The following is a 23177-nucleotide window of genomic DNA, read 5'->3' on the forward strand; positions in this document are numbered from 1 at the left end:
CTGGGGTGTAGTGGCGTGAACATGGCTCACTGCAGCCTTGACCTCCTGGGCTCAAGTGATCCTCCCATCTCAACCTCTCAAGTAGCTGGGATCCCAGGCATGCGCCACCATGCCTGGCTATTTTTTAAATTTTTTTGTAGAGCTAGGCTCTCACCATGTTGCCCAGGCTGGTCTCAAACTCCTGGGCTCAAGTGATCCTCCCACCTCGGCCTCCCAAATTGTTGGGATTACAGGCGTGAGCCACTGAGCCTGGCCTCCATTTGGTTATTGATTGGCTCTAATTTTTACAAATTTAAAATATTTTATTCAGGAAAATAACTTTTCCTAATTGCTTTTTCTTATTTGTAGACATTAATGTTTTGTTTTGGAGCATAACATTTAGTAATTTTTAAAAAGCAACAAGTAGGCCGGGCACGGTGGCTCACACCTGTAATCCCAGCACTTTGGGAGGCCAAGGTGGGTGGATCACGAGGTCAGGAGATCGAGACCATCCTCGCTAACACAGTGAAACCCCGTCTTTACTAAAAATACAAAAAATAAATTAGCCAGGCATGGTGGCACACACCTGTAATCCCAGCTACTCAGGAGGCTGAGCCAGGAGAATCACTTGAACTCAGGAAGTGGAGGTTGCAGTGACCGAGATCACACCACTGCACTCCAGCCTGGGCTACAGAGGGAGACTCCGTCTCAAAAAAAAAAAAAAAAAAAAAAAAAAAGGCAACAAGTCAGGTAAATATATGTTAGGTAATGGACAAAAAGCTAGATAGTGGGGAGTCTAATCTCCTAATTCTTCTAATCAAACTGATGATGTCACTGGGGAAAAGAGGATCAGTTGGAACGTGGCGTTTGGCAGTTACCAGAGGAGCTGTGCCTGGGCAGAGGGTACCCAGGAGACACCCTGGTGCCCTTAACCTCCAAAGCAGACAACATTGTGTGTCCAGGCCTGTGGACCAGAAACACAGGATGTTTTGTGACTGACAGAGTGATCCAAAATGGAGAAGGATGACCCCCCACAGTTGGTGACTCCCACATCAGTGAAAGCCATCATCCTGAGGATTGAGGCTGCCCAGCTAACTCGGGCTCAAGAGGTAGCCCCTGAGATGAAGGAATCACTCTTACATTGGGATCTGATGCGGAGACTGGGGACTGATCCCAGGTTTGAGTGAGATTCCAGCTCTGGGTCCTCAGAGGCCCTGGGATATTCAGCAACCTGGGTCTGCAGACAGATTAGTATAAATTATCTCTCTCCTAAACTTGGCCTATGCAGGGTGAGCTGAAAGCAACCACCCGCCTGAGGCAGGGCTGGGGCCGGGAAGGGGGCAGGAAGCTCGAGGATAGCCCTGAGGCACATCGTGATGGTGTGGTGGGTCTTAGAGGGCAGGAGAAAGGACCCAGAATCTGTTCTTGGCAACCCTCCAGAATCCCCCAAGCTGAGCCCAGGAAGTTCATAGGGGTTGGGGAAATGTCCAAAGGCTCAAATCACCCTGTACATGAGGCTCTAGTACATTTTTTACTTGAGCCTCTGATCTAGAGTTTCTTGGGGCCTCACTTTTCCAAGCTTCTGTTGCCTGTGGATCCTTGTGAGGAAAGACATCCAGAAACCCCCAGCAACCTCTGAAATTCTAAAGAAATGTTTGCTGTGGGGTTTTGGTATTCTATACTTTCTTGACCTTCTTAATAATCACAATGATAATAAAAGCTACCACTTTTGTGTAATGTGCCAGGTACTATTAAAAGCACTTTAAAATATTTAATTCATTTAATCCTTACAGAAACCCTGTGACATAGGTACTATAATGATTCCCACTTTAAATATAAGAAAACTGAGACCCAAAGAGGCTAAGCGACTTGTCCAAGGTCACGCTGCTAGCATGTGGCTTCTGGCTCGAGTCCACAGCCCTAACACTACAATCTGCTGCTTCTCTATAGGATATTTCTACCCAGCTCTCAGACATTTTGGACAATGTCAATTGTGTCATCAACCGCTTCCAGGAAGAATTAGGATATGATTTAAAAGAAAATGCCAAATCTCAGCAGACAGATCCAAAGGGCAAGAAGAGATTCATCTTGCTGGAAAAAATTGCCTCCTTCTCCAAAGATGCTATGATGAAGGAGAAGCACCTGTATGACATTCTCCGCTGGCTGGGTGACTGGGGTGAGTTTGCAGGCTGGGCACCGTGCCTCCTCTGGGAGGGGAGTGTGGGTGCCGAGCACAGGGACAGCACAGGACACATCCCCTTCTCCAGTGAAGCATTCCACCACTCGTGTCACAGCACATCACCTCCATGCTCCTGAGGGGCAGACACAGAAGTGTCCAAACATCACAGATCATGACATTAGCTGAATATATGATGAAGCCTAAGTCACGGGTCCATTATGACATCTCATTTTTGTGCAGGATAGAAACTAAATTCAAACCCACATTAGCTATTTTATAGAGCACCCCTGGGTGATATTCAAAGCACTGAATGACCTTTACTGCATGGGCCCTGATGCCAGCTGTGAGCAACTGGTGCAGCCATTTGGGTGTGGGCCAGCTGCATTAAACCCTAAAGCTAAGTGCTACCCCCCACTCAGCTCAGAGTCATCTCATCACAGGACCTGTGTGCCGTGTGCTGGATGCTCCAGTGTTGGAAGAAGATGGTATTGGTATGTGCCCTGCCCCCTGCATACTACCCCATGCTTGGAAGCTCTTAGTTCAGTGGTCCCTCAGCTGCCCTCAAGACTGACAGAGCTGTTGATTCTGCTTAATTAATTCAGTTGTCCAGATGTTGGACTAGGCAATCGGCATAGAGCAGTAACAAGTCAGATACCTCCCTGCTGTACAGACAATACTATTTAATGTCCATTGTGAATTTCTACATGGCAGGCCTCATGTTAACTGTTCCACATGTATTATCTCATTTAATCTTCACGCAGTTCTTTTATAGGGAAGGAAACTGAGGCTCAGGGGGATAAGTGACTTGCCCAACATCACATAGCTAGTAAGAGGTAAAATCAATGTGACTTCACAGCTGCTGGAACCCCTGTGCTATAGGGCTGTCTGTGTCCCCCTGGAGGACAGAATGCTCTCAGCCTGCACCTCCCATCCCTTCTCTAGGTGACACTCTGACCTATGAGATCGGGCCCAGGAAGAGTGAAGAGGAAGCAGCAGCTCTGGACGAATGGATTGAAGTGACGGAGAAAGTGTTACCGCTGTCCCTCATTGCCACCAAAAGAGGCATCGAGTCACTCACTGCCCTTTGCTCCACTCTCATTGAAGGACAAAAGAAAAGGTCACAAGGTAGGTTCTAGGAGCACCTGGCCAGGGAGCTAGGTGGGAACGGGGTGGAGCCATGGCAGGGGAAGTCAGAGGCTGGGCCTGGGGTCTTTCTGATTCTCCTCCATCACAGAAGTTTGATTTGAGATGGATGGGCAGTGGTGAGGGGCTGAGGGTTGAGCCCAGGCCAAGCACTGAGCAGCTCTGAGCTGTCCTTCAGCGCTAAGGGAGGTGTGATGTGGAGACAGGTCTCTGGTGTGCTCACTGGAGCTGTGGCCTCACGTAGGTTCTGAGGAACAAAGCTGGGAGGCCAGGAGGGCTAGAGTTAGCAGCTAGAACCTGCGGGCCATCCTCTCCTCACTCCAAACCCAGCAACAGAGCTAGGAAGGTTGGGGAGGCTCAGCTAGAGGCTGCTGCAGAGGTGGTCCATCAGCAAATAGCTGAACCTTGGCTTTTTACTCCCATCAACATTAGGAGAACCTGATATTATCGAACTCGTACATTTTGTAGATGAGAACATTGAAGTTCAGAGAAGAGAAGGGACCACAAGGAAAGGCTGTGGCCCCACACATAGGTTTTCTGGCTTCTTAATCTCACTCAAGAGTTTGAATTGCATCTCTGTCAATTTCTGGTTGTATCACTTTGGGCAAGGACTTCATCTCTCTGAGCCTCAGTTTCCTCATATATAAACAGAAGAGGATACTGCCTAGCTCCAGGTTTGTGGGGAGGCTTCCACACAGTGTGAGGTGTCTGACACCATGCTTGGAACATGCTCAGGGCTTAATTAACAATAGTTAACCATCAGCATTTACCATTGTTCCTCATGGCCAGCCTCATTATCAATCAAGTAAGGTCAGCAGGAGGGAGAAGGCAGGGAAAAGTGGATAAGGAAACAATCTCTTCTGCAATCTGTACCATACTATGTCTTCAAATACACTTATTGTATACTTAGACCCTTGCTAGATTATAAACTTATGAATGGTAAAGACTGTGTCTTTAGTTCTTTCTTTTTAGGGATGATTTATTGAGCACTTACTAGGTACCTGTTACTGCACTTGGCACTAAACATGCATAATCTAAGTCCTATGACATAGATTCTATGATTATCCCCATTTTTCACATTGGGAAACTGAGACACTGAGAAGTTAGGAAAATTGCCCAAGGCAAATCAGAAAGATGGGATTCAAACCCAAGTTATCTTATTGCAGAATCTAAACTCTGGACCACTAGGCCATATGGCCTCTCTGACAATACTAGCTAGATGCTAGCCCAACTTCAGTATCCCTTAATTTTTATATTTCCTCTACCCCTCATCTGAAGTTAGCATTGTTTTTTCCACCAGTGATGTTTATTAAATAGGCAGATGAATGGATGCTCCAAGATAATCACTCCACCAGCTCTATACATAGTAGGTCCAAAGGGGTACAATGACCACCGTGACCCAGCCTTTGAAAAATTGAGATCTGCTAATGGCAGGCACAATCTGTGTGTAGTGCATTTTCCTGGGGACAGAGGGTCTGCTGCTTTCCTCAGAGTATCAAAGGGATCCCCCAAATGGAAAAAGACATTAGTTATTAAAAAAAAAAACATAAAACATGTGAACAGTTGGAGGACCATGTGATAAATTCTCCATAAGCAGAGTCCAGTGCTAATGGGAAAGGGAAACCAGGCTTCCTAGTTGGGTGTAAGGGGTTTGAGTAGCTGACAATAGGAGGCAAACACAGATACTGAGGCTGGGAAGTGGCATGATTAGAAAAATAACTCTACCCCAGGAGAACATGGAAGACCAGGAGGAGGCTGCAGTGAACTGTGCTGGATTGCCTATGCCAGGCCCTTCTGGTCTCTGCAGGTGCTGTGGAGCTGGCAGACCCTGAGGCTGGGCTCTGGGCAAGCTCTGCACTCAGCAGAGGTCTGTCCTGACAGCACTGTCCCTGGCCCCACATACAGCCCCAGCTCCATACTCTCGCCAAATCCCTAAGGGGGTTGCCATTTTGGCCCTGCAGGGTTTGGAGAATCAATGCAATCCTTGGGACCCATGAGAAATCGTTGACTTTTTTCTCTCTACCTGTCCCAGTGTCCAAACGCACCTTCTGGCAGGGCTGGCAGGGAAGAAGCCCACAGACATCTCCATCCCATCCTCAGCCACTAAGCCCAGAACAGATGCTCCAGGACCAGCATACCATGAACACGAAGGCCTCGGAGGTGACGTCCATGCTGCGGGAGCTCCTGGACTCTACCATGTTCAGCAAGGGGGAGGTCAGGGCCATCAGGTACATGGCCACTGTGGTGGAGAACCTCAACAAGGCCTTGATCCTCCAACACAAGGAGAACAGGAGCCTGGAGACCAAATACAGGCACCTGCAAATGCAGGCGACCAAAGAGCTCAGCAGCCAGAGGCTGCACTTCCAGCAGTTCATGGAGGTCCTTGAGAAAAGGAGGGATGCTCTGCTGAAGCAGGTAGAGATCTTAGGGGGAAGATACCATGACCTTCTCCTGACGAAGCAGGCCTTGGAGTTCCAGCTGAAGAAGGCTCAGAATGCTACAGGTCAGGCAGAAGACCTGGCTGAGGTTTCTGTTGACTCCCCAGGTCCCTCTGAGAGAGAGACCCTCCCAAGGAAAGAAACAGTCATGGAGGAAAGCCAACAGGAACCGATGAAGGAGGAGCAGTTGTTCTCGCCACTTCCCCCAAGTCCCATGGCCATGATGCGGGACAGTGGTGCTATAGCTGCAGGGCACCAGCCACTTTCCACCATGACTGTGCGCTTGAGGGTCGCAGATGTGTTCAGCAGCAAGGACACTGAGAGCCTTGAGCCTGTGCTTTTACCCTTAGTAGATCGCAGGTTTCCTAAGAAATGGGAAAGACCGGTGGCAGAAAGCTTAGGCCACAAAGACAAAGACCAGGAGGACTACTTCCAGAAGGGAGGACTCCAAATTAAGTTCCATTGTAGCAAGCAGCTGTCTCTAGAGAGCTCCAGGCAGGTGACCTCTGAGAGCCAAGAGGAGCCCTGGGAGGAGGAATTCGGCTGGGAGATGCGGAGGCAGCTGTGGCTGGAGGAGGAGGAGATGTGGCAGCAGCGGCAGAAGAAGTGGGCCCTGCTGGAGCAGGAGCACCAGGAGAAGCTGCGGCAGTGGAAGCTGGAAGACCTGGCCAGGGAGCAACAGCGGAGATGGGTCCAGCTAGAAAAGGAGCAGGAGAGCCCACGGAGAGAGCCAGAGCAGCTAGGGGAGGATGTGGAGAGGAGGATCTTCACACCCACCAGTCGATGGAGGGACTTGGAGAAGGCAGAGCTATCATTAGTGCCTGCCCCAAGCCGGACCCAATCTGCTCACCAAAGCAGGAGGCCACACTTGCCCATGTCTCCTAGTACCCAGCAGCCTGCCCTGGGAAAGCAGAGACCTATGAGTTCAGTGGAGTTTACCTACAGACCACGGACCCGCCGAGTTCCCACAAAGCCCAAGAAATCTGCCTCCTTTCCTGTCACTGGGACATCCATCCGAAGGCTGACCTGGCCCTCTTTGCAGATATCCCCTGCAAATCTTAAGGAGAAGGTGTACCACATGGACATGGAGGCCCAGAGGAAGAACCTGCAGCTCCTGAGTGAGGAGTCTGAGTTGAGGCTGCCCCACTACCTGCGCAGCAAAGCACTGGAGCTCACCACCACCACCATGGAGCTGGGCGCGCTCAGGCTGCAGTACCTGTGCCATAAGTACATCTTCTATAGACGCCTCCAGAGCCTCCGGTAGGTCCTCCCTGGAACCCACCTGGCACCCACCTGCTGCAATATGTTGGCAGAGCCTAAACCCAGTGGGAGAGAAGGAACACAGGGCAAGGGGGGATGGGGAGAGCCACCCCAGGCCTGGACAGGGTCTCCTGAGTGGGGGCCTGGAAAGCAAGTCTGGCCTGGGGCCTTAGGCAACCCTTGAAGATGTGAGAAGAAGGGCACTGACCGCTGCTCTCCCTGTAGTGGGCTTTTCCTCTAAGCAACTTCCCTCTCTCTTCCTCTCTTCCCATGGCCGTCTATAATCCACTTAATGTGCTCCCCTGTCTTTCCTTTCTCTTCCTGTTTCATCCCAGCCCTGAGGCTCCTCACTTGATACCACCTCCCACTTTTCTCTGCCCCATTTTCCCCAGCTCTCACCAGCCTCCATTTCTCTTTTTGCTCTAAGGAATTAAAGAAAACAAAGTCATCTCTGGTTAACAGACTTGGGGGACAGAGGAGGCCTCTCCACCCCCTAAATTGCTTCTCCTCTCTTCCCAGGCAAGAAGCGATCAACCATGTACAAATCATGAAAGAAACGGAGGCTTCCTACAAGGCCCAGAACCTCTACATCTTCCTGGAAAACATTGACCGCCTGCAGAGTCTCAGGCTGCAGGCCTGGACGGACAAGCAGAAGGGCCTGGAGGAGAAGCGCCGAGAGTGCCTGAGCAGCATGGTGACCATGTTCCCCAAGGTGGGCCTCCCGCCCCGACCCCCCCACCACTCCGCCTCCTGGGGTCAGCACAGCCAGTCGGCTTGGGGCCTGAAATGAACCCGTGGGGATGTGGCTGAGACTGCGGGACCAGGGGCAGAAGGGAAAGGAGAAGGCAGGATAAAGCCTCTGCACCAGGGAGAGGTGAAGGCAGGTGGCGGCCTGAGCATGGGGGTGGGCAGCTTTCCAATCTGTTTCTGGGGAGAGCAACCCAGAGAGAGAGAGACGTCTCTTCAAAAAGATCTGTGGAAGAGAAGATTTCTTCCGGAGAAGAGGAGGCAGCTGGATCCTGCAGTCCTGGCTCTGGGCTGTGATTCTCCCTCCCCTGTGGTTCTCCGTGCCCTGCTCCTGTCAGTCTGGTGGCTCTCCAGGCTTGGTGCACAGCCGTCATCTTCACTGTCTCACAGGGACTTGCTTTGCTTCTCCCTGAATCAGCTCCTTGGCTTTCTAGATTCCAGGTCTCTTCTTCCTTTGTTCACTTCCTTGTTTTAGTAGAGTCCCTCCTCCACTCACTTTCTGACAACGGTTGCATGGGAGGTTAAGTCACTGAGACCCTGGTTGTCTGAAAATGTCTTTACTTAATATCTATCCTCACTCTTGACTGTTTGATTGGATGTGGAAGTCTAGCTTAGAATCCATTTTCCCTCATAATCCCTCAAAATGTGTTTGCTTTGAGACAGAGTCTCGCTCTTTTGCCCAGGCTGGAGTGCGGTGGCACAATCTTGGCTCACTGCAACCTCCCCCTCCCAGGTTCAAGCTATTCTCCTGCCTCAGTCTCCCGAGTAGCTGGGATTATAGGTACCACCACCACACCTGGATAATTTTTGCATTTTTAGTAGAGACGGGGTTTCACCATGTTGGCCAGGCTGGTCTTGAACACCTGACCTCAAGTGATCCACCTGCCTTGGCTTCCCAAAGTGCTGGGATTACAGGCGTGAGCCACCACACCCGGCCACAATTTTTATTATTTATTTAAAATGTTTTATTGTATATATTTAAGGTTTATAACATGACATTATAAGATACATATATAGTAAAATGGTTACCATAGTAAAACAAATTAACATATTCATCATCTCACATAGTTGCCATTTTTCTCTCTCCTCTGGCAAGGGCAGTAGTAATCTACTCATTTGGCAAAAATCCTGAACACAATACACTATTAACTATAATCCAACACATAGAGCTTTCAGTTTCTTAGTCCTATGTATTTGCTACTGTGTATCCTCTGGTCTATGTCACCGCATTTCCTCCCACCCCCACCCCAATTCTGGTAACCACTGTTTTATTTTCTGTCTCCTCAATTCGGCCTTTTGTTTTTTTTAGATTTCACATATAAGTGAGATCATGCGATATTTTTCCATCTATGCATGGCATAATTCACTTAGCATAATGTCCTCCGGGGCCAACCATATTGTGGCAAATGGCAGGATCTCCTTTTTAAAGGCTGAATAATATTCCACTGTATATACAGTTATGCATCACTTAATGATGGGGTTGTTATGGGAAATGTGTTGTTAGGCAATTTTTTGTTGTGTGAACATTACAGGGTATACTTCCACAAACCTAGATGGGATAGCCTGCTACACACCTAGACTATATGGTGTAACCTATTGCTGCTAGGCTACAAATCTGTGCAGCATGTGACTATTCTGAATACTCTAGGCAGTCAGAACACAATGGTGAATATTTGTGTATCTAAACATAGAAAAAGTACAGTAAAGATATGGTATTATAATCTTATGAGACCATGGTCATATATGTGGTCCATCATTTACTGAAATGTTGTTATGCAGCGCACGACTGTATATACCAGAGTTTCTTTCATTGGTCCACTGATGGGCACCTCGGTTGTTTCCATATCTTGGCTACTGTGAGTAATACTGCAATGGACATGGGAGTCCAGATATCTTTTCAAGGTGGCGATTCTGTTCCTTTGGGTATATACCCAGAAGAGAATCCCTGGGTCATAGTAATTTCATTTTTAATTTTTTTAGGAGCCTCCATACTGTTTTCCACAATGGCTGTACTAATCTACCTTCCTATGAATAGTGCACAGGGTTCCCTTTTCTTCACACCCTTGCCATGACCTTGTTATCGCCTGTCTTTTTGATAACAGTTCTTCTAGCAGTGTGAGGTGATAGCTCATTGTGGTTTTGATTTGCATTTCCCTGATGATTAATGATGCTGAGCACCTTTTCATATACTTGTTGGCCATTTTTATGTCTTTTTTTTTTTAAAGACATCAAGTTTATTAGAGCAACAGTGTGCAACAGAATGGCTGCTCCACAGACAGAGCAGGGCTGTCCCATAGGCAGAGTGGCCCAGAGTACCTATGTCTTTTTTGGATAAATGTCAGTTGAGGTCCTTTGCCCCTGCTTTTTTTTTTTTTTTTTTTGAGACGGGGGTCTCACTATATTGCCGAGGCTGGTCTTGAACTCCTGCTCTGCCTATTTTATTATTTTTAGTTTGCTAAATGCTTTGTTTATTCTGCAAACAAGGCTTATTTAAAAAAAGAAATGTACAGACACACTTTGTAGGTTGAGAAATCTCTGTAGTTGTGACTTCACAACTATACTTTGGCAAAAGCAGTAATGACGGTGGCTTCTGAACACATTAATCTACCATTGTTTTGTCTAGAGCGAACACAGTGAGAATGGATTCCTAATGGCCTGTTTCTCTAAGTGATCGTCACATTTCGCTGTTCTAGTCTTATTTTATTTTTATTTATTTATTTTTTTGAGACGGAGTCTCGCTCTGTCGCCCAGGCTGGAGTGCAGTGGCGCGATCTCGGTTCACTGCAAGCTCCGCCTCCCAGGTTCGCGCCATTTTCTGCCTCAGCCCCCCGAGTAGCTGGGGCTATGGGCACCCACCGCCACGCCCGGCTAATTTTGTTGTATTTTTTAGTGGAGACGGGTTTTCACTGTGTTAGCCAGGATGGTCTCCATCTCCTGACCTCGTGATCCGCCTGCCTCAGCCTCCCAAAATGCTGGGATTACAGGCGTGAACCACCGCGCCCAGCCACTTGCTGCTCTAGTCTTTAAGAACAAGTGGAGCCTTCACTTGAGCTGCCATCTCCTTGCTGCTCAGGGCTTCAACAATTGTAAGCACAAACTCAAAGCTGGTCCTAGGCCCTGGGCTTGTAAGAATTTCAGGCCGTCCTTTTCCACACGATTCTCAGAGTAGGTGTAATGGCTTCCATTCATCATTTTGTCCTTAGCAAGCGGGAGTGTTGTAACTTTACTTCCAAAACTGATCTCATGAGCCATCAGAGCAGTAGGACCTGCACAGATGGTGGCTATAAGGCCCTTCTGGTTTTCCTGCTCCTTTAGTATCTCCTTCACAGAAGCAGACTCAGGTAAATTCTGTGCACCCAGATTACCTCCTGGTAGAATTATTATGTCATATGGTCCCTCTTTTTTTGCATCTTCAAGACTGGCATCAGGACAAATGAAAACATCAAGGCTACACTGTACTGGGTCTTTTCCAGCCAGACCTGCAATGGTGACCTTAATCCCAGCTTGCCTCATGACATCTACAGGATGACCGTCTCCATTTCCTCTGCTCCTTTAGCCAAAAACTCAAAATAATAATTTAAAACTCAGGTTATATGTTTTCATGCTATTGTAGAACTATTTTATACTAAGACTTTATACAATGTGAATTTTCCTAACAATAATGTGAGCATATTTTCATGTGCTTATTTGTCATCCATTTATCTCCTTTGGCAAAGCGTATTATTGGGTTGTAAAAAATTCATCCCATATTCTGGATGCAAGTTCTATACCAGATCTGTATTTCGTGGATATTATCTTTCAGTCTGCGGCATTCCTTTTTTTTTTTTTTTTTTGAGACAGAGTCTTGCTCTGTTGCCCAGGCTGGAGTGCAGTTGTGCTATCTTGGCTCACTGCAACCTCCACCTCCCGGGTTCAGGCGATTCTCTTGCCTCAGCCTCCCAAGTATCTGGGATTACAGGCATGCACCACCATGCCCAGCTAATTTTTGTATTTTTAGTAGAGATGGGGTTTCACCATGTTGGCCAGGCTGGTCTCAAACTCCTGACCTCTGGTGATCCACCCACCTTGGCCTCCCAAAATGTTGGGATTACAGGCGTGAGCCACCACACCCGGCCTGTGTAAGATATTTTGAGAGCAAGAGACCAACCACATTCATGTAACTTTTATTATAGTATATTGTTAACATTGTTCTATTTTGTTATTGTTATTAATCTCTTACTCTGCCTAATTTAAAAATTAAACTTTATCATAGTTAAATATATACAGGAAAAACAGTGTATAAAGGGTTTGGTACTGAGGTTTCAGGCGTCCACTGGGGTTCTTGAAATGTATCCCCCAAGGATAAGGGGGAACTACTATATGCAAAACCGAAAGCTATACAACAATGAGAAACATTAAGAGGGAAATTCAGGTGTAAGTGAAGACATTCCTCTGAATTCCCAGGTTTCACTGAGCATCAAAACCCACCAATCTTTCAGTCCTTTTCTTGAATATTATTCTGTATACACATTCTCTGCATCTGATTGGATCCCTGGATTTTATTTCATTTTCTGCATGACATTCTCCACAGATATATATCATTGGCTGCTGCCTTGGGGGTTGAATGTCCTGGGTGTCATTGTGAGCTCCTTTTTACTCTGAGTGTCTTTCTAGTTTTGGCCCAAGTACCCACCACAAACTCCAACCCACCAATTCCCTACCTACTCAGCACTGAGAAATGGCATCTTAATAATATTTATTCTTTCAATTCATGAGCATGCTGTATATCTCCAGTTATGTCTATTTATTTCAGTTTTATAGGTTTATTATTCAAATACTCTGAAGCTCTGTAATTAGGTGCATACACATTTAAGATTGCTTATGTACTCTTGAAAATTTGACCTTTACTATTTATTTTTATAGAGATGAAGTTTCACCATGTTGTCCAGGCTGGTCTCCAAATCTTGCCCTCAAGCGATCCTGCCACCTTGACCTCCCAAAGTATTGGGATTACAGCATGAATCACCTTACCTGGCCCAAAATTTGGACTTTTATCCTTATGAAATGGCCCTCTTTCTTTTCTTTTTCTCTTTTTTTTTTTTTTTGAGATGGAGTCTTGCTCTGTCACCCAGGCAATGCAGTGGCACCATCTTGGTTGGCTCACTGCAAACTCCACCTCTCAGGTTCAAGTGATTCTTGTGCCTCAGCCTCCCGAGTAGCTGGGATTACAGATGCCTGCCACCACACCTGGCTAATTTTTGTATTTTTAGTAGAGACGGGGTTCGCCATGTTGGCCAGGCTGGTCTCCAATTCTCAACCTCAGGGGATCCGCCCACCTGGGCCTCCCAAAGTGCTGGGATTACAGGCATGAGCCACCCACACCCAGCCGTTTGTTTCTAATTATATTCCTCGCTCTTCAGTGTACATCAATATTGATATAGTCACTGCAGCTTTTTAAATATTTTTTACTATTTGCATGGTATACCTTCTTCCACTCTTTCACTGTTAACCTCTGTGTCTATATATTATTTACTGGAACACTTCATGAATTTGTGTGTCATCCTTGCACAGAGGCCATGCTAGTAGTCTTCTCTGTATTATTCCAATTTTAGTATATGTGCTACCAAAGTGAGCACTGTGTCTCTATATTTAAATTGGGTTTTTAATTGATATCTTATAGTTGGGTCTTGCTTTTTTATGCAATCTGTCAATCTCTGCCTTTTATTTGGTGGTTTTAGGCTATTTATATTTGATGTGATTATCAACGCAGTTGGGTTTAAATATATAATTTGCTCTTCATTTCTATTTGTCTAATCTGTTCTTTGTTTTTTTTCCCTCTTTTCCTGCCTTCTTGTGGAGTAACTGAGCTTTTCAAGTAAATTCATCTTATCTCCACTCCTGACATTTACATATTAGCCATACCTCTGTTTGTTATTTTTTATTTTTATTTTTTGAGAGAGTCTCTCTTTCTCTCTCTCCCAAGCTGGAGTGTGGTGGTGCGATCTCAGCTCACCATAACCTCCGCCTCCTGGATTCAAGCGATTCTCATGCCTCAGCCTCCTGAGTAGCTGGGATTACAGGCGCCCGCCACCATGTCCAGCTAATTTTTTTGTATTTTTAGTAGAGACAGGGTTTTGCCATGTTGGCCAGGCTGGTCTCGAACTCCTGGCCTCATGTGATCCACCCGCCTCAGCTTCCCAAGGTGCTGGGATTACAGGCTTGAGCCACATGCCCAGCCTGTTTTGTTATTTTATTTTTATTATTATTATTTTTTGAGACAGAGTCTCACTCTGTTGCCCAGGCTAGAGTGCAGTGGCATGATCTCGGCTCACTGCAACCTCCATCTCCCAGGTTCAAGAGATTCTCCTGCCTCAGCCACCTGAGTAGCTGAGATTATAGGTGCACACCACCATGCCCAGCTAATTTTTGTATTTTTAGTAGAGACTGGGTTTCACCATGTTGGTCAGGCTGGTCTCGAACTCCTGATCATGTGATCTGCCCACCTCGGCCTCCCAAAGTGCTGGGATTACAGGCGTGAGCCACTGCACTCTAGGGTTTACAATATAAATCTTTAACTTATCATAGTCTACTTTCAAATAATGTTATTTCATGTGTAAGAACCTTACAATAGTATACATCTATTTCTTCCCTCCTGGCCTTTGTCCTACTGTTGTCATACATTTTGCCTCTATGTAACTTATAAATCCCCTAATGCAGTTGGCCCTCTGTATCTATGGATTCTGCATCTGTGGATTCAATCAACCACAGATCAAAAATATTTGGAGAAAAAAACAGATGGTTGTGTCTGTGCTGAACACGAACAGCCTTTTTTTTCTTGTTATTCCCTAAACAGTATAACAACTATTTAGATAGTGTTTATATTAGGTATTATAAGTAATCTAGAGACCATTTAATATATACAGGAGGATGTGGGTGGGTGATATGCAAACACTACACCATTTTATATAAGCATGTGAGCATCCACAATTTTGGTGCCTGTGAGGAGTCCTGGAGCCAATACCCTACGGATAGCAAGGGACAACTGTACATTGTTATTACTTTTCCCTTAAGCAAAGGGAAAAGAATAATCTATTTACCCCCACACTTAACATTTCCAGTGCTCCTTACTCTTTTGTGTAGATCCAAATGTATTTTGGGTATCATTTTCCTTCTGCCTGAAGGATTCCTTTAACATTTCTCACACTGCTTATCTGCTGATGATGAATCCTCTCAGCTTTGGTGTCTGAAAAGGTTTATTCAGCTTTCAGTTTTGAAAGATGTTTTTGCTGGATGTAGAATTCTAGGTGGGCAGTTTTTTCTTTCGGTATTTTACAGATGTAAACACAAACTCTTCCCAGGGATATATGAGCTCTGAGGATGGTTCTGCCTGTTCTTGCCCAGTGATTCTTCCCCCAGCCTTGGTGGTTTCCTCCCAGGCCTGCACAGAGACTTAACGGGACCCCTCTGCAGAGCTTTGGAGATTCCTTGCCATGTGGCTTCCTCCTCTCTGGTACTCTGGTTTTCAAATTCTAGTCACCTTGGCTTCCCCGATACCCAGATGCTGTCTCCTCATCTCAGCAAGGCTGCTGGCTTCTGTTTGGGTTCCCTGCCCTGTGCTGGGGCCTGGACATTGTCTCATTTGTTTCATTCCTTTTGGGGATCATTGACCTGCACTGCCTGTTGTCTGAATGGGTATACATCATTTTTTCATCTATTCTGTTTGGCCTACTAGTTGTTTACAGGAGAATAGTAAACTAGTCCTTGTTATTCCATTATCACTAGTTTATCTCCTCAAAAAAAATCCTATACTATTAAGATTCATTTTAAATGTTAAAAGTTCCAAGAATTCCTATATACTAGTAGTTTTACTTTTTATTTATTCAATTTTTGTACAATTTTAAGTATGTACTTACATTCTTGGGCTCTTGGCAAAAAATCCATTGCCCCTCAGGGGACCATGCCCTATGGGTTAGGAACCATATGGGTTTAGGCCAACAGAATGAGAAGGTATCACTCACTCTCTTAATCTCTACACTTGGAGCCTATCCTCATCTTTTCCATGTCCTTACTGAGACCTCATGTTTTTCCTCTGAAAACTAACACTAGCAGAAACCTTACTCTTTCACCCCCTCCCCACCACCCCACTTTACCTTGGCAGAATTCAGTAAAGTAACCATCCAAAATGTATAGACCTGGTTTTAACATTCATACATCAAGTACAACCCAAATAAACCCCAAGATGTTATGTGATCTGGTTATGCCATTGTATCCATTATATCCCATTCAGAGATATAATGCTCACTCACCTGCCAAAAATAATAAAAAAGTAACCCCAATCTTTAATTGGGTCACTCATAATCACTAAAGTGGGTCCAACTTATAATTCACAATCATGAGATTTTCTCTTATTTTTTCCTCTCCTCTGCCATTCTCTCATATCCAGAAAACCTCTTTAAACTCCAAAACACTGTCTTTGACACCCAAACTTCCTTTTCTCTTTGTTTAGATAAATGATTACTAATCTATGGGCCATACACCACTGAGGGATAATGGATCCATGTGTATACCACTAATTGTCTATATACTGAATTACTAAAAAAAGAAAAACTTATATTGGAATCCTTGAAACTTCTGACATTTAAAATAAATGCAAAATAGTATACAATTAAAAAAAAAGGCCAAAGAGATAACAGCTGAAACTTCGGAATAATGGAATAAAAGACTCCTATATTCTCCTCTTTTGACTTTTTTTTTTTTTTTTTTTGGAGACAGAGTCTCACTATTGCCAGGCTGGAGTGCAGTGGTGCAATCTCGGCTCACTGCAACTTCTGCCTCCTGGGTTCAAGCAATTTTCCTGCCTCAGCCTCCCGAGTAGCTGGGACTACAGACACACGCCACCACACCCAGCTAATTTTTGTATTTTTAGTAGAGACGGGGTTTCACCATGTTGGCTAGGATGGTCTCAATCTCTTGACCTCATGATCTGCCTGACTTGGCTTCCTAAAGTGCTGGGATTACAGGCATGAGCCACCGCGCCCAGCCTTGACTCTTTATTATAGATATATAGATATAGATTTAACTTCTTTGTCTTTTTTTTTTCACTGATGTTTTGCCTGTTTCTAGATTCTCTACAACAGATGTAAAACAGGAACCCAGCAAATCAGAATTCATACCCTTTGGGACGATTAGTAATTTTGTCCCCATTATACAAGTATTGAGTTTATATCCATATCCATCTTTCATATGGCAGGAATAGCTCTCTGCACCACCCATGAGTATGGGATCTTTCCCTGCCAGACTCCTTCATTTGCAACACTGGCTTTGGGATGAGCAGCCCTCAGCTCGAGACCTGAGGCTCAGGCTGCCAGGAGCAGAAAAGCAGCAAGTGCCAACGTGGTCCCTAGGGGCAGCTTGGAGGGATTGGAGGAGCCCAAAGTTGTGAGTCAGAGCCTGCTGGGACCTGCCCTAGGGTTGGGTCAGGAGGTACCACCTGCCCCCGAGTCTTGAGTGGCAGTGGCCTGAGTCTAGGGGAGGCAGCATGCTGAGGCATTGGTGTGAGGGCTGGCATCAGGCAGCTAGAAGAGCCTTGGCCATGGAGGTTTCATATCACCTTATACCAGTCCAGATAATCTCCTAGAGGCATCTTGACTTGCTGTTTGTTTGGGGATTGAGAATGAAAGGGATATGACAATTCTTTGAGTGGCTGTGAAGGTTCCCCCAGCTCCTCACCCAGTGCCAGGGCTGGGGCTGGACGAAAAGATACCCAGTGCAGTCCAGGCACAACCTGGCCCCCTGCCATGAACCCTGCCTGGAGCTGCTCTCGGGTTCCAGCTGCTCTGGTTTCATTTTCTTCCTTGCTGTTTTGCCCATTATCCAGCTTCCTCACAACAAAGGAGAAAACAGGAACTAACACAGCAAAAAAGAGTTCAAGGAGTTTCCAGCAAAGGTCTGATACCTTGTGGTCCCAGGGTTTCTAATTGAAGGGATTCCCTGGGCCTTACCCTCTCCACTCAGCCCTGAGTCCAGCAGGGGCACCAACAAACAGACAAAGCCTCCTCACGACCTAGAGAGGAGATAACTTCCTGTTTCCGTGATGCCTCTCTGCTGGTTCCTCTAGCTCCAGCTGGAGTGGAACGTTCACCTGAACATCCCTGAGGTCACCTCGCCAAAGCCAAAGAAATGCAAGTTGCCTGCAGCCTCACCCCGGCACATCCGCCCCAGTGGCCCCACCTACAAGCAGCCCTTTCTGTCTAGGCACCGGGAATGTGTGCCCCTGCAGATGGCCCGGTAGGTTCTGGGAAGCTGAGGGGGCAGCAGCTGTATGGGTGAAGAGGCAGGGAGCAGGGGTGACCAGCCTGGGGAGGTGGGCAGTGAAGTGAGGGCACCAACAGGCCAATATCACCCTACGAGTTGCAAAGTGCCTGTCTTCTCAGCTGCCCTCCCCAGTGCTGGCCACTGACCCACAGGTGGGTGTATGTCATAGTGTGTGGGCTTCAGGGACTAGCCTGACCAGTGCATTTCAAACTATGCGACGGAAAGACTCTGAGGACCCACACCTGAAAACTTACAACCTTTCTACCCTGAGCATCGATTTGGCATCTGCCGTTGGTCTGTCCTATAAACAAGCCTGAACCTCCCCACCATGTGACCTGCAGGCTCTGGAGACATTGTGAACCTCTGGGGCGCTAAAAGGACCCTGGTCCACACCTACCCTTGCATGGCCTAGATCAGGGCTTCTGCCCCAGGGCCTGTTCTTTGAAGGACAGGGGCCGCCCTGGGAACCTCTTCCAGCAGCTCCTCGGCCAGAGGAGCCCCAAGGAAGTGAGATTCAGACTCAGTGTTGGAGGGGAGACGAGGAGCGCAGTGACACACTCGATTTGAGAAGGGAAGGAGACAAAGCTCACTTGGGCCTGGTGGCTCTGGAGAGTCTCTTGCATCTCAATCTCTCTGTTGCTTTTCACATTCTCCAAACTCCCCACTCCCAGCCAACAGGGGAAGCAGATGGAGGCTGTCTGGAAGACCGAGGTGGCTTCCTCCAGTTACGCAATAGAAAAAAAGACCCCTGCCAGCCTTCCCTGGGACCAGCTGAGGGGACACCCAGATATTCCCCGGCTGTTGACACGGGACGTGTAGTCCTCCTGCCACAAAAGCCTGAACTTCCTGAAGGCCCAGTAAGGTGCGAGGCTGATGGTCAATGTGGATTCTCCCCAATAAATCTCTCTCCAGGCTTTAACAATGACCTCATTTGCTATCCCACACCAGATAGAGAGGCTAACCTGGTTCCTTTGCTCAGCGGCTGTAAGCGGGGTCCCCATGCCAACAGCACTTCAGTTCTGGTGAAGGGTTTCCTTAGTGTCTCAGAGGCCACCAGGGGGCTTTTCCTTCACACTGGCCTCCTGGGCTGCACATAAATTCTGAAGAGCCCCATCTCACCCTAGCCTTGGGGGCGGTTCTCAGGGGAGCCAGGTGTAGGGAGGGAGAGATGAGGGAGCCCTTGGACTGCCTGAGAAACCTGAGCCTTGGGCCTGGGCCTATCTGTCACTTCCTTTCCTTACTATCTTCAAGAACGGTCCCTAGAAAGAACAGCTGAGGGGACAGAGGTGGGACTCCAGGGGCCAACAAGAGGCTTTTCTGGTTAGAAGTCTTAGCTCTCCTTTGCCTCTCTGGGCTTGTAGATGTCACTACTGGAGGCTCAAGGCTCTTTTAAGGACCCTGTCTACATGAGCAATCCCATCTGCCTCCTGTGACCCTGGCCCTGTGTCAGTTACAGATCCCCAATGGGGAGAGGGTCCTGATGCCTCCAGTCTAGACCTAACCAGAGCCAAGAGCCAGAAGATGCTGGTGCTTCCCCCATCCTCCAACTGGAGACCTCAGTGAGACAGGGAGGCATAGCAGCATCAAAGAGGGCGAGTCCCTGGCCGCACCTGCGCTCTGAAATGGGCCAGCATTCCAGCTGAGAGTCCCATCATTCCAGCCCACCCAGTGCAGAAACCTGGTTTCCAATTCCTGGAGGGTTTCCAAGGGGGATGTGCATGTGTGTTGCTATTGGTTGTTGATTTAGATACAGCGAACAGAATGGAGAATAACCAAAACAACACTGTGGGAGAACACTGTAACCCAGTGGTCAACTGGGGCCTGCCCTGGCACAGATTTGGTTAAACTTACCCAAAGACCTCCCCATCGTGGGGTCTCTCCTCTCCGCATCCCTTCCCTGCCTGGGATCTGCCCAGCTTCTGAGTCTCGGGCCAGCCCCTTTGTTCTTTCCACACACAGAGATATGTGCACATAAATATCAGGGGTATGCACCCCACTTGAGCCCATACACTCATGACGTCAGTAACTTTCTGAAAATACAGAGGGATAGTGAGAAACGGTATTCATGTTGAACAGCACCAAGCAGCAGCCTCCTTTCTTCCCTCTTTCCCCGCCTCTCTGGTAAAACATGCACAATTCTAAAATTCCTTCATGTCTCAAGCAGAGCTGTTCCACCCACACCCAGGCCTCCACTGGGATCCCAGTTTCAGGCTTAAGGCACTTATCAAAATATTGTTCCCAGCAAAGACAGCTTCCCCTTTCTAAGGGAACTTCGATGAAGACAATTTTCTTCCTGCTTTCAACCCTGTACCTGTTTACTGCGTTGATCTCACCACCAGGTGCAGAGGCAGAGCCTGCTGTGCTGTCTTCTTTACCCACATCCCAGGCTGCCACCACCTCCCTGCGTGTCAGGCTGCTCCTGATGTCTCAGTGCGGGGGCTCCCTGCATTGTCTTGGGGTCCGCTATTTTGGCATGAGGATCTGCTGGTCTCTAACAAAAGTTCTCTGTCCCTGCCCAGGCTGCTGCTACCTCAGGGTGGTGGCCGTGCTGCCTCCTTTGGGCGTGCCCTCCTGGACATTGCTCCACTCCCTGAAGTGCACCTTTTCTCGGGCCACCTGCTCCTGGCCCACCATGGATCTTCACATCCACCTGCTGTGTGGTGCTGGCTCACTCACCTCTTTGTGGTCCTGCCGACCTCACCGGCTCCCCTGGCCATGCTGTCTGGCGCACAGCCCCATCTGGGTTCATAACTAGGCCTGACCTCATGTCCCATTCTCCTGGTCTGCCTAGCACTGACAGCCTGTTCATCTCCGAGCCCACTGGGGCGTCCTCTCGGCATGTGAGGGAGGGCTGCTCATCTTCCCTCCATGGTTTGAGATGCTAGAAGATTGCATCCCTCAAAACCCAGCAGCCCCCCTTCTCTGAGATTTTTTTCAGCTTTGTCTTACAAGCATTTCCCCTGGGTTCTCTGTCTGACAGGTGGGAGAGCTGTGTGTGTCTGCAGACCCCAAATGCTTTCTGTAGCTGGACAATCTTAGCCTTGACTCTGAGTGCTATGCCCTCCCCTTGCTCAGGGTCTGTTCCTGCACAGCTAAAAACACGCTGGTACAGGCCGGGCATAGCGGCTCACGCCTGTAATCCCAGCACTTTGAGAGGCCGAGGTGGGCAGATCACGAGGTCAGGAGATTGAGACCATCCTGGCTAACATGGTGAAACCCCATCTCTACTAAAAATACAAAAAATTAGCCGGGCATGGTGGCGGGCGCCTGTAGTCCCAGCTACTCAGGAGGCTGAGGCAGGAGAGTGGCGTGAACGCAGGAGGCAGAGCTTGCAGTGAGCCAAGATTGCGCCACTGCACTCCAGCCTGGGGATACAGCGAGACTCCATCTTAAAAAACAAAACAAAACAAAACAAAAAACCATGCTGGTACACATGTACACCGAGATGCACATGAACAGACTCACACAGGCATCTAACATGCTGGAGATGACAGGAGGGCTTACAATGCGGCCTCTGGGAAAGAGACTAGATGGGGCTAGGGCTGAGGAAACACGGATGGGTGGGAAGGAGCAAAGAATGAGGGGAGGGAAGAGGAAGTCTTTTGTGAGGTCAGACAAAAGGCAGATTCGCAGGAAGAGAAGCAGAGCCCCTGGGACTTGGGAGGACGTTGTGTTGAGCAGTTCTGTGTCCAGGCTGAGTCTGGGCTCAGCTCTGGACTTGGCTCTGGGAAGTGCTCAGGTGCGGGATGGCACTCACATGGCCTGGGCCTTGTCTCAGTTACTCCCCCACCTGTAACTCTACTAACTCTTGCAGTGCCTCAGCGAACCAAAGGAAGGAATGCCAGGAACCTACAAATGAATCCGCTTAGCTTGTTCAAAAAAAGTCAAGCGAGTCACTCCCTGGAACCCAAATAAGCCAGAAGGATCAAGACAGCCCCAGTCTCCACTGCATCCCTTAGCCAGTGATTCTCAACCTTCCGAGGGACGGAAACCCACAGAGAACTTGGTCAAAATGCAGGTTCCCAGCTGGTGCTTTTAAAGAAACCCTCTGGGTGTTGCTGAGTACTCCTAGAACTTTGAGAAACACTGTTTCCCTCCTGCAGTCCCCAAACTCTACATTTTAATAAAATAGAGGTTGGTTTATTTTAAAATTCTGTCTCATTGCTGAAACCCACACCTCCTCAACTCAGTTTTAGAACCCTCTGAGTGTTGTCTGTGTCCTTTGGGAGCAAACATGCCGAGATAGCTGTGATTGGCACCTGGCACTTAGTAGGTGTAACTCTTCATTTAATCAAAATATGGACAGATATATCACTGACATGCCAGTGATCTGCATGAAAGCTCAGAAGGTGAGAACAAAAGGAGATACCAAATACAGACCAGAGCCAGGTGTCATAAGGTGGGAGGCAAAGGTGATCGTGTCTCTGAGGACACAGGTGGAAGACATGGAGACATGAGGTTCAAATATAAACGGTGTGGGCTAAGGAGGCCGTCTCTGGCAAGCATCTGTCAGTTCAGTTAAGACACTAATTCGGTTAGTTCAATCAGCTCACGAGCACCTACACACACTCCTCTTGACACACAGCTACCTGCCTGGTCCCCGCTCAGTCTCCCCCACCCTGTCCTTCTCCACTCACCAGCACCCTTGGCCTAGGGAACAGGCATACAAATAGGAAATTACCCCATCCTCAGAGAACCCATGTCCAGCGGTTCTCTTCCTCAGGAATGGCGCCCATCCTTGCTTCCAGCCTAAGGCTGAGACTCCGGAAAGCTGAGGAGGATGTGGGGTGTGAACAGCTGGTTCTGTGGATGATGCCAGGAGTAGGATTTGTTTTCTGAGTCGCAGCTTAAGATATCGCGAGGATGCCTAGTGTGGGAGGAAGGGGAGTTGGCATCATGATGCAGGACACATGCACAGCACAGCTGTGCCGGCCCTTGGCTGTTTCCAGCCTCTCGGGTCCCAGGCTCTTTCTTTTCTGGAGGCCTCACCCCAATGATACTTAACATCTTAAAATGCCCTCACACTAAATGTATCGCTCTAAATAATTAGAAAGCATTTTTATAACCTTGCTTCAGAAATTAACTGGCTATGAGTAAGTTATTTAATGTGTACTTAGCTGTGAGTGACATCTCAGCAA

General features: G+C 47.7%; 3 protein-coding genes, 1 non-coding gene and 1 pseudogene across 8 annotated transcripts in view; 1 reads left to right on the plus strand and 4 right to left on the minus strand.

The window, feature by feature from the left end:
* PRPF40B (pre-mRNA processing factor 40 homolog B) overlaps positions 1 to 23177 on the minus strand; it is a 73136-nt gene that overhangs the window by 34875 nt on the left and 15084 nt on the right. The gene's annotated exons all lie outside the window — the stretch shown is intronic.
* On the plus strand, positions 831 to 22190 carry FAM186B (family with sequence similarity 186 member B). 3 transcript variants are annotated; one of them, XM_004053090.4, is made up of 7 exons: positions 831 to 1088; positions 1930 to 2155; positions 3101 to 3283; positions 5334 to 6999; positions 7519 to 7711; positions 17843 to 18012; positions 18711 to 18901. In XM_004053090.4, the coding sequence occupies exons 1-7, from the start codon at positions 993 to 995 to the stop codon at positions 18856 to 18858; spliced, it is 2682 nt and encodes an 893-aa protein (XP_004053138.3). In that variant the 5' UTR covers positions 831 to 992; the 3' UTR covers positions 18859 to 18901. The 3 variants fall into 3 exon arrangements, with proteins under 3 accessions (XP_004053138.3, XP_018894101.2, XP_055213267.1); XM_019038556.2 differs by lacking the exon at positions 18711 to 18901 and adding an exon at positions 21854 to 22190 and having other exon boundaries at positions 833 to 1088; XM_055357292.1 differs by lacking the exons at positions 17843 to 18012; positions 18711 to 18901 and adding an exon at positions 21854 to 22190 and having other exon boundaries at positions 833 to 1088.
* On the minus strand, positions 10763 to 11902 carry LOC109029001 (Parkinson disease protein 7 homolog; annotated as a pseudogene).
* LOC109029002 (DNA-directed RNA polymerases I, II, and III subunit RPABC4-like) lies at positions 11270 to 12378 on the minus strand (the record flags this gene model as incomplete). The annotated part of the gene is made up of 1 exon (XM_055357450.2): positions 11270 to 12378. A coding segment is annotated over one exon (186 nt), but the record flags the coding sequence as incomplete, so codon positions are not given.
* Positions 13252 to 13361, minus strand: LOC115930255 (U6 spliceosomal RNA). The gene has a single exon (XR_004066908.1). It is a non-coding gene; the product is annotated as a U6 spliceosomal RNA (small nuclear RNA).

Source organism: Gorilla gorilla, chromosome 10 (genome assembly GCF_029281585.2).
Source record: "Gorilla gorilla gorilla isolate KB3781 chromosome 10, NHGRI_mGorGor1-v2.1_pri, whole genome shotgun sequence".
NCBI classification, from domain to species: Eukaryota; Metazoa; Chordata; class Mammalia; order Primates; family Hominidae; genus Gorilla; species Gorilla gorilla.

Bases quoted from the DNA above. Each gene is read 5' to 3' on its own strand.
- FAM186B (XM_004053090.4), top strand. From the start codon at position 993: ATGGAGAAGGATGACCCCCCACAGTTGGTGACTCCCACATCAGTGAAA. The intron at 2,156-3,100 runs GTGAGTTTGCAG...TCCCTTCTCTAG, and splicing joins CCGCTGGCTGGGTGACTGGG to GTGACACTCTGACCTATGAG. The intron at 3,284-5,333 runs GTAGGTTCTAGG...TACCTGTCCCAG, and splicing joins ACAAAAGAAAAGGTCACAAG to TGTCCAAACGCACCTTCTGG.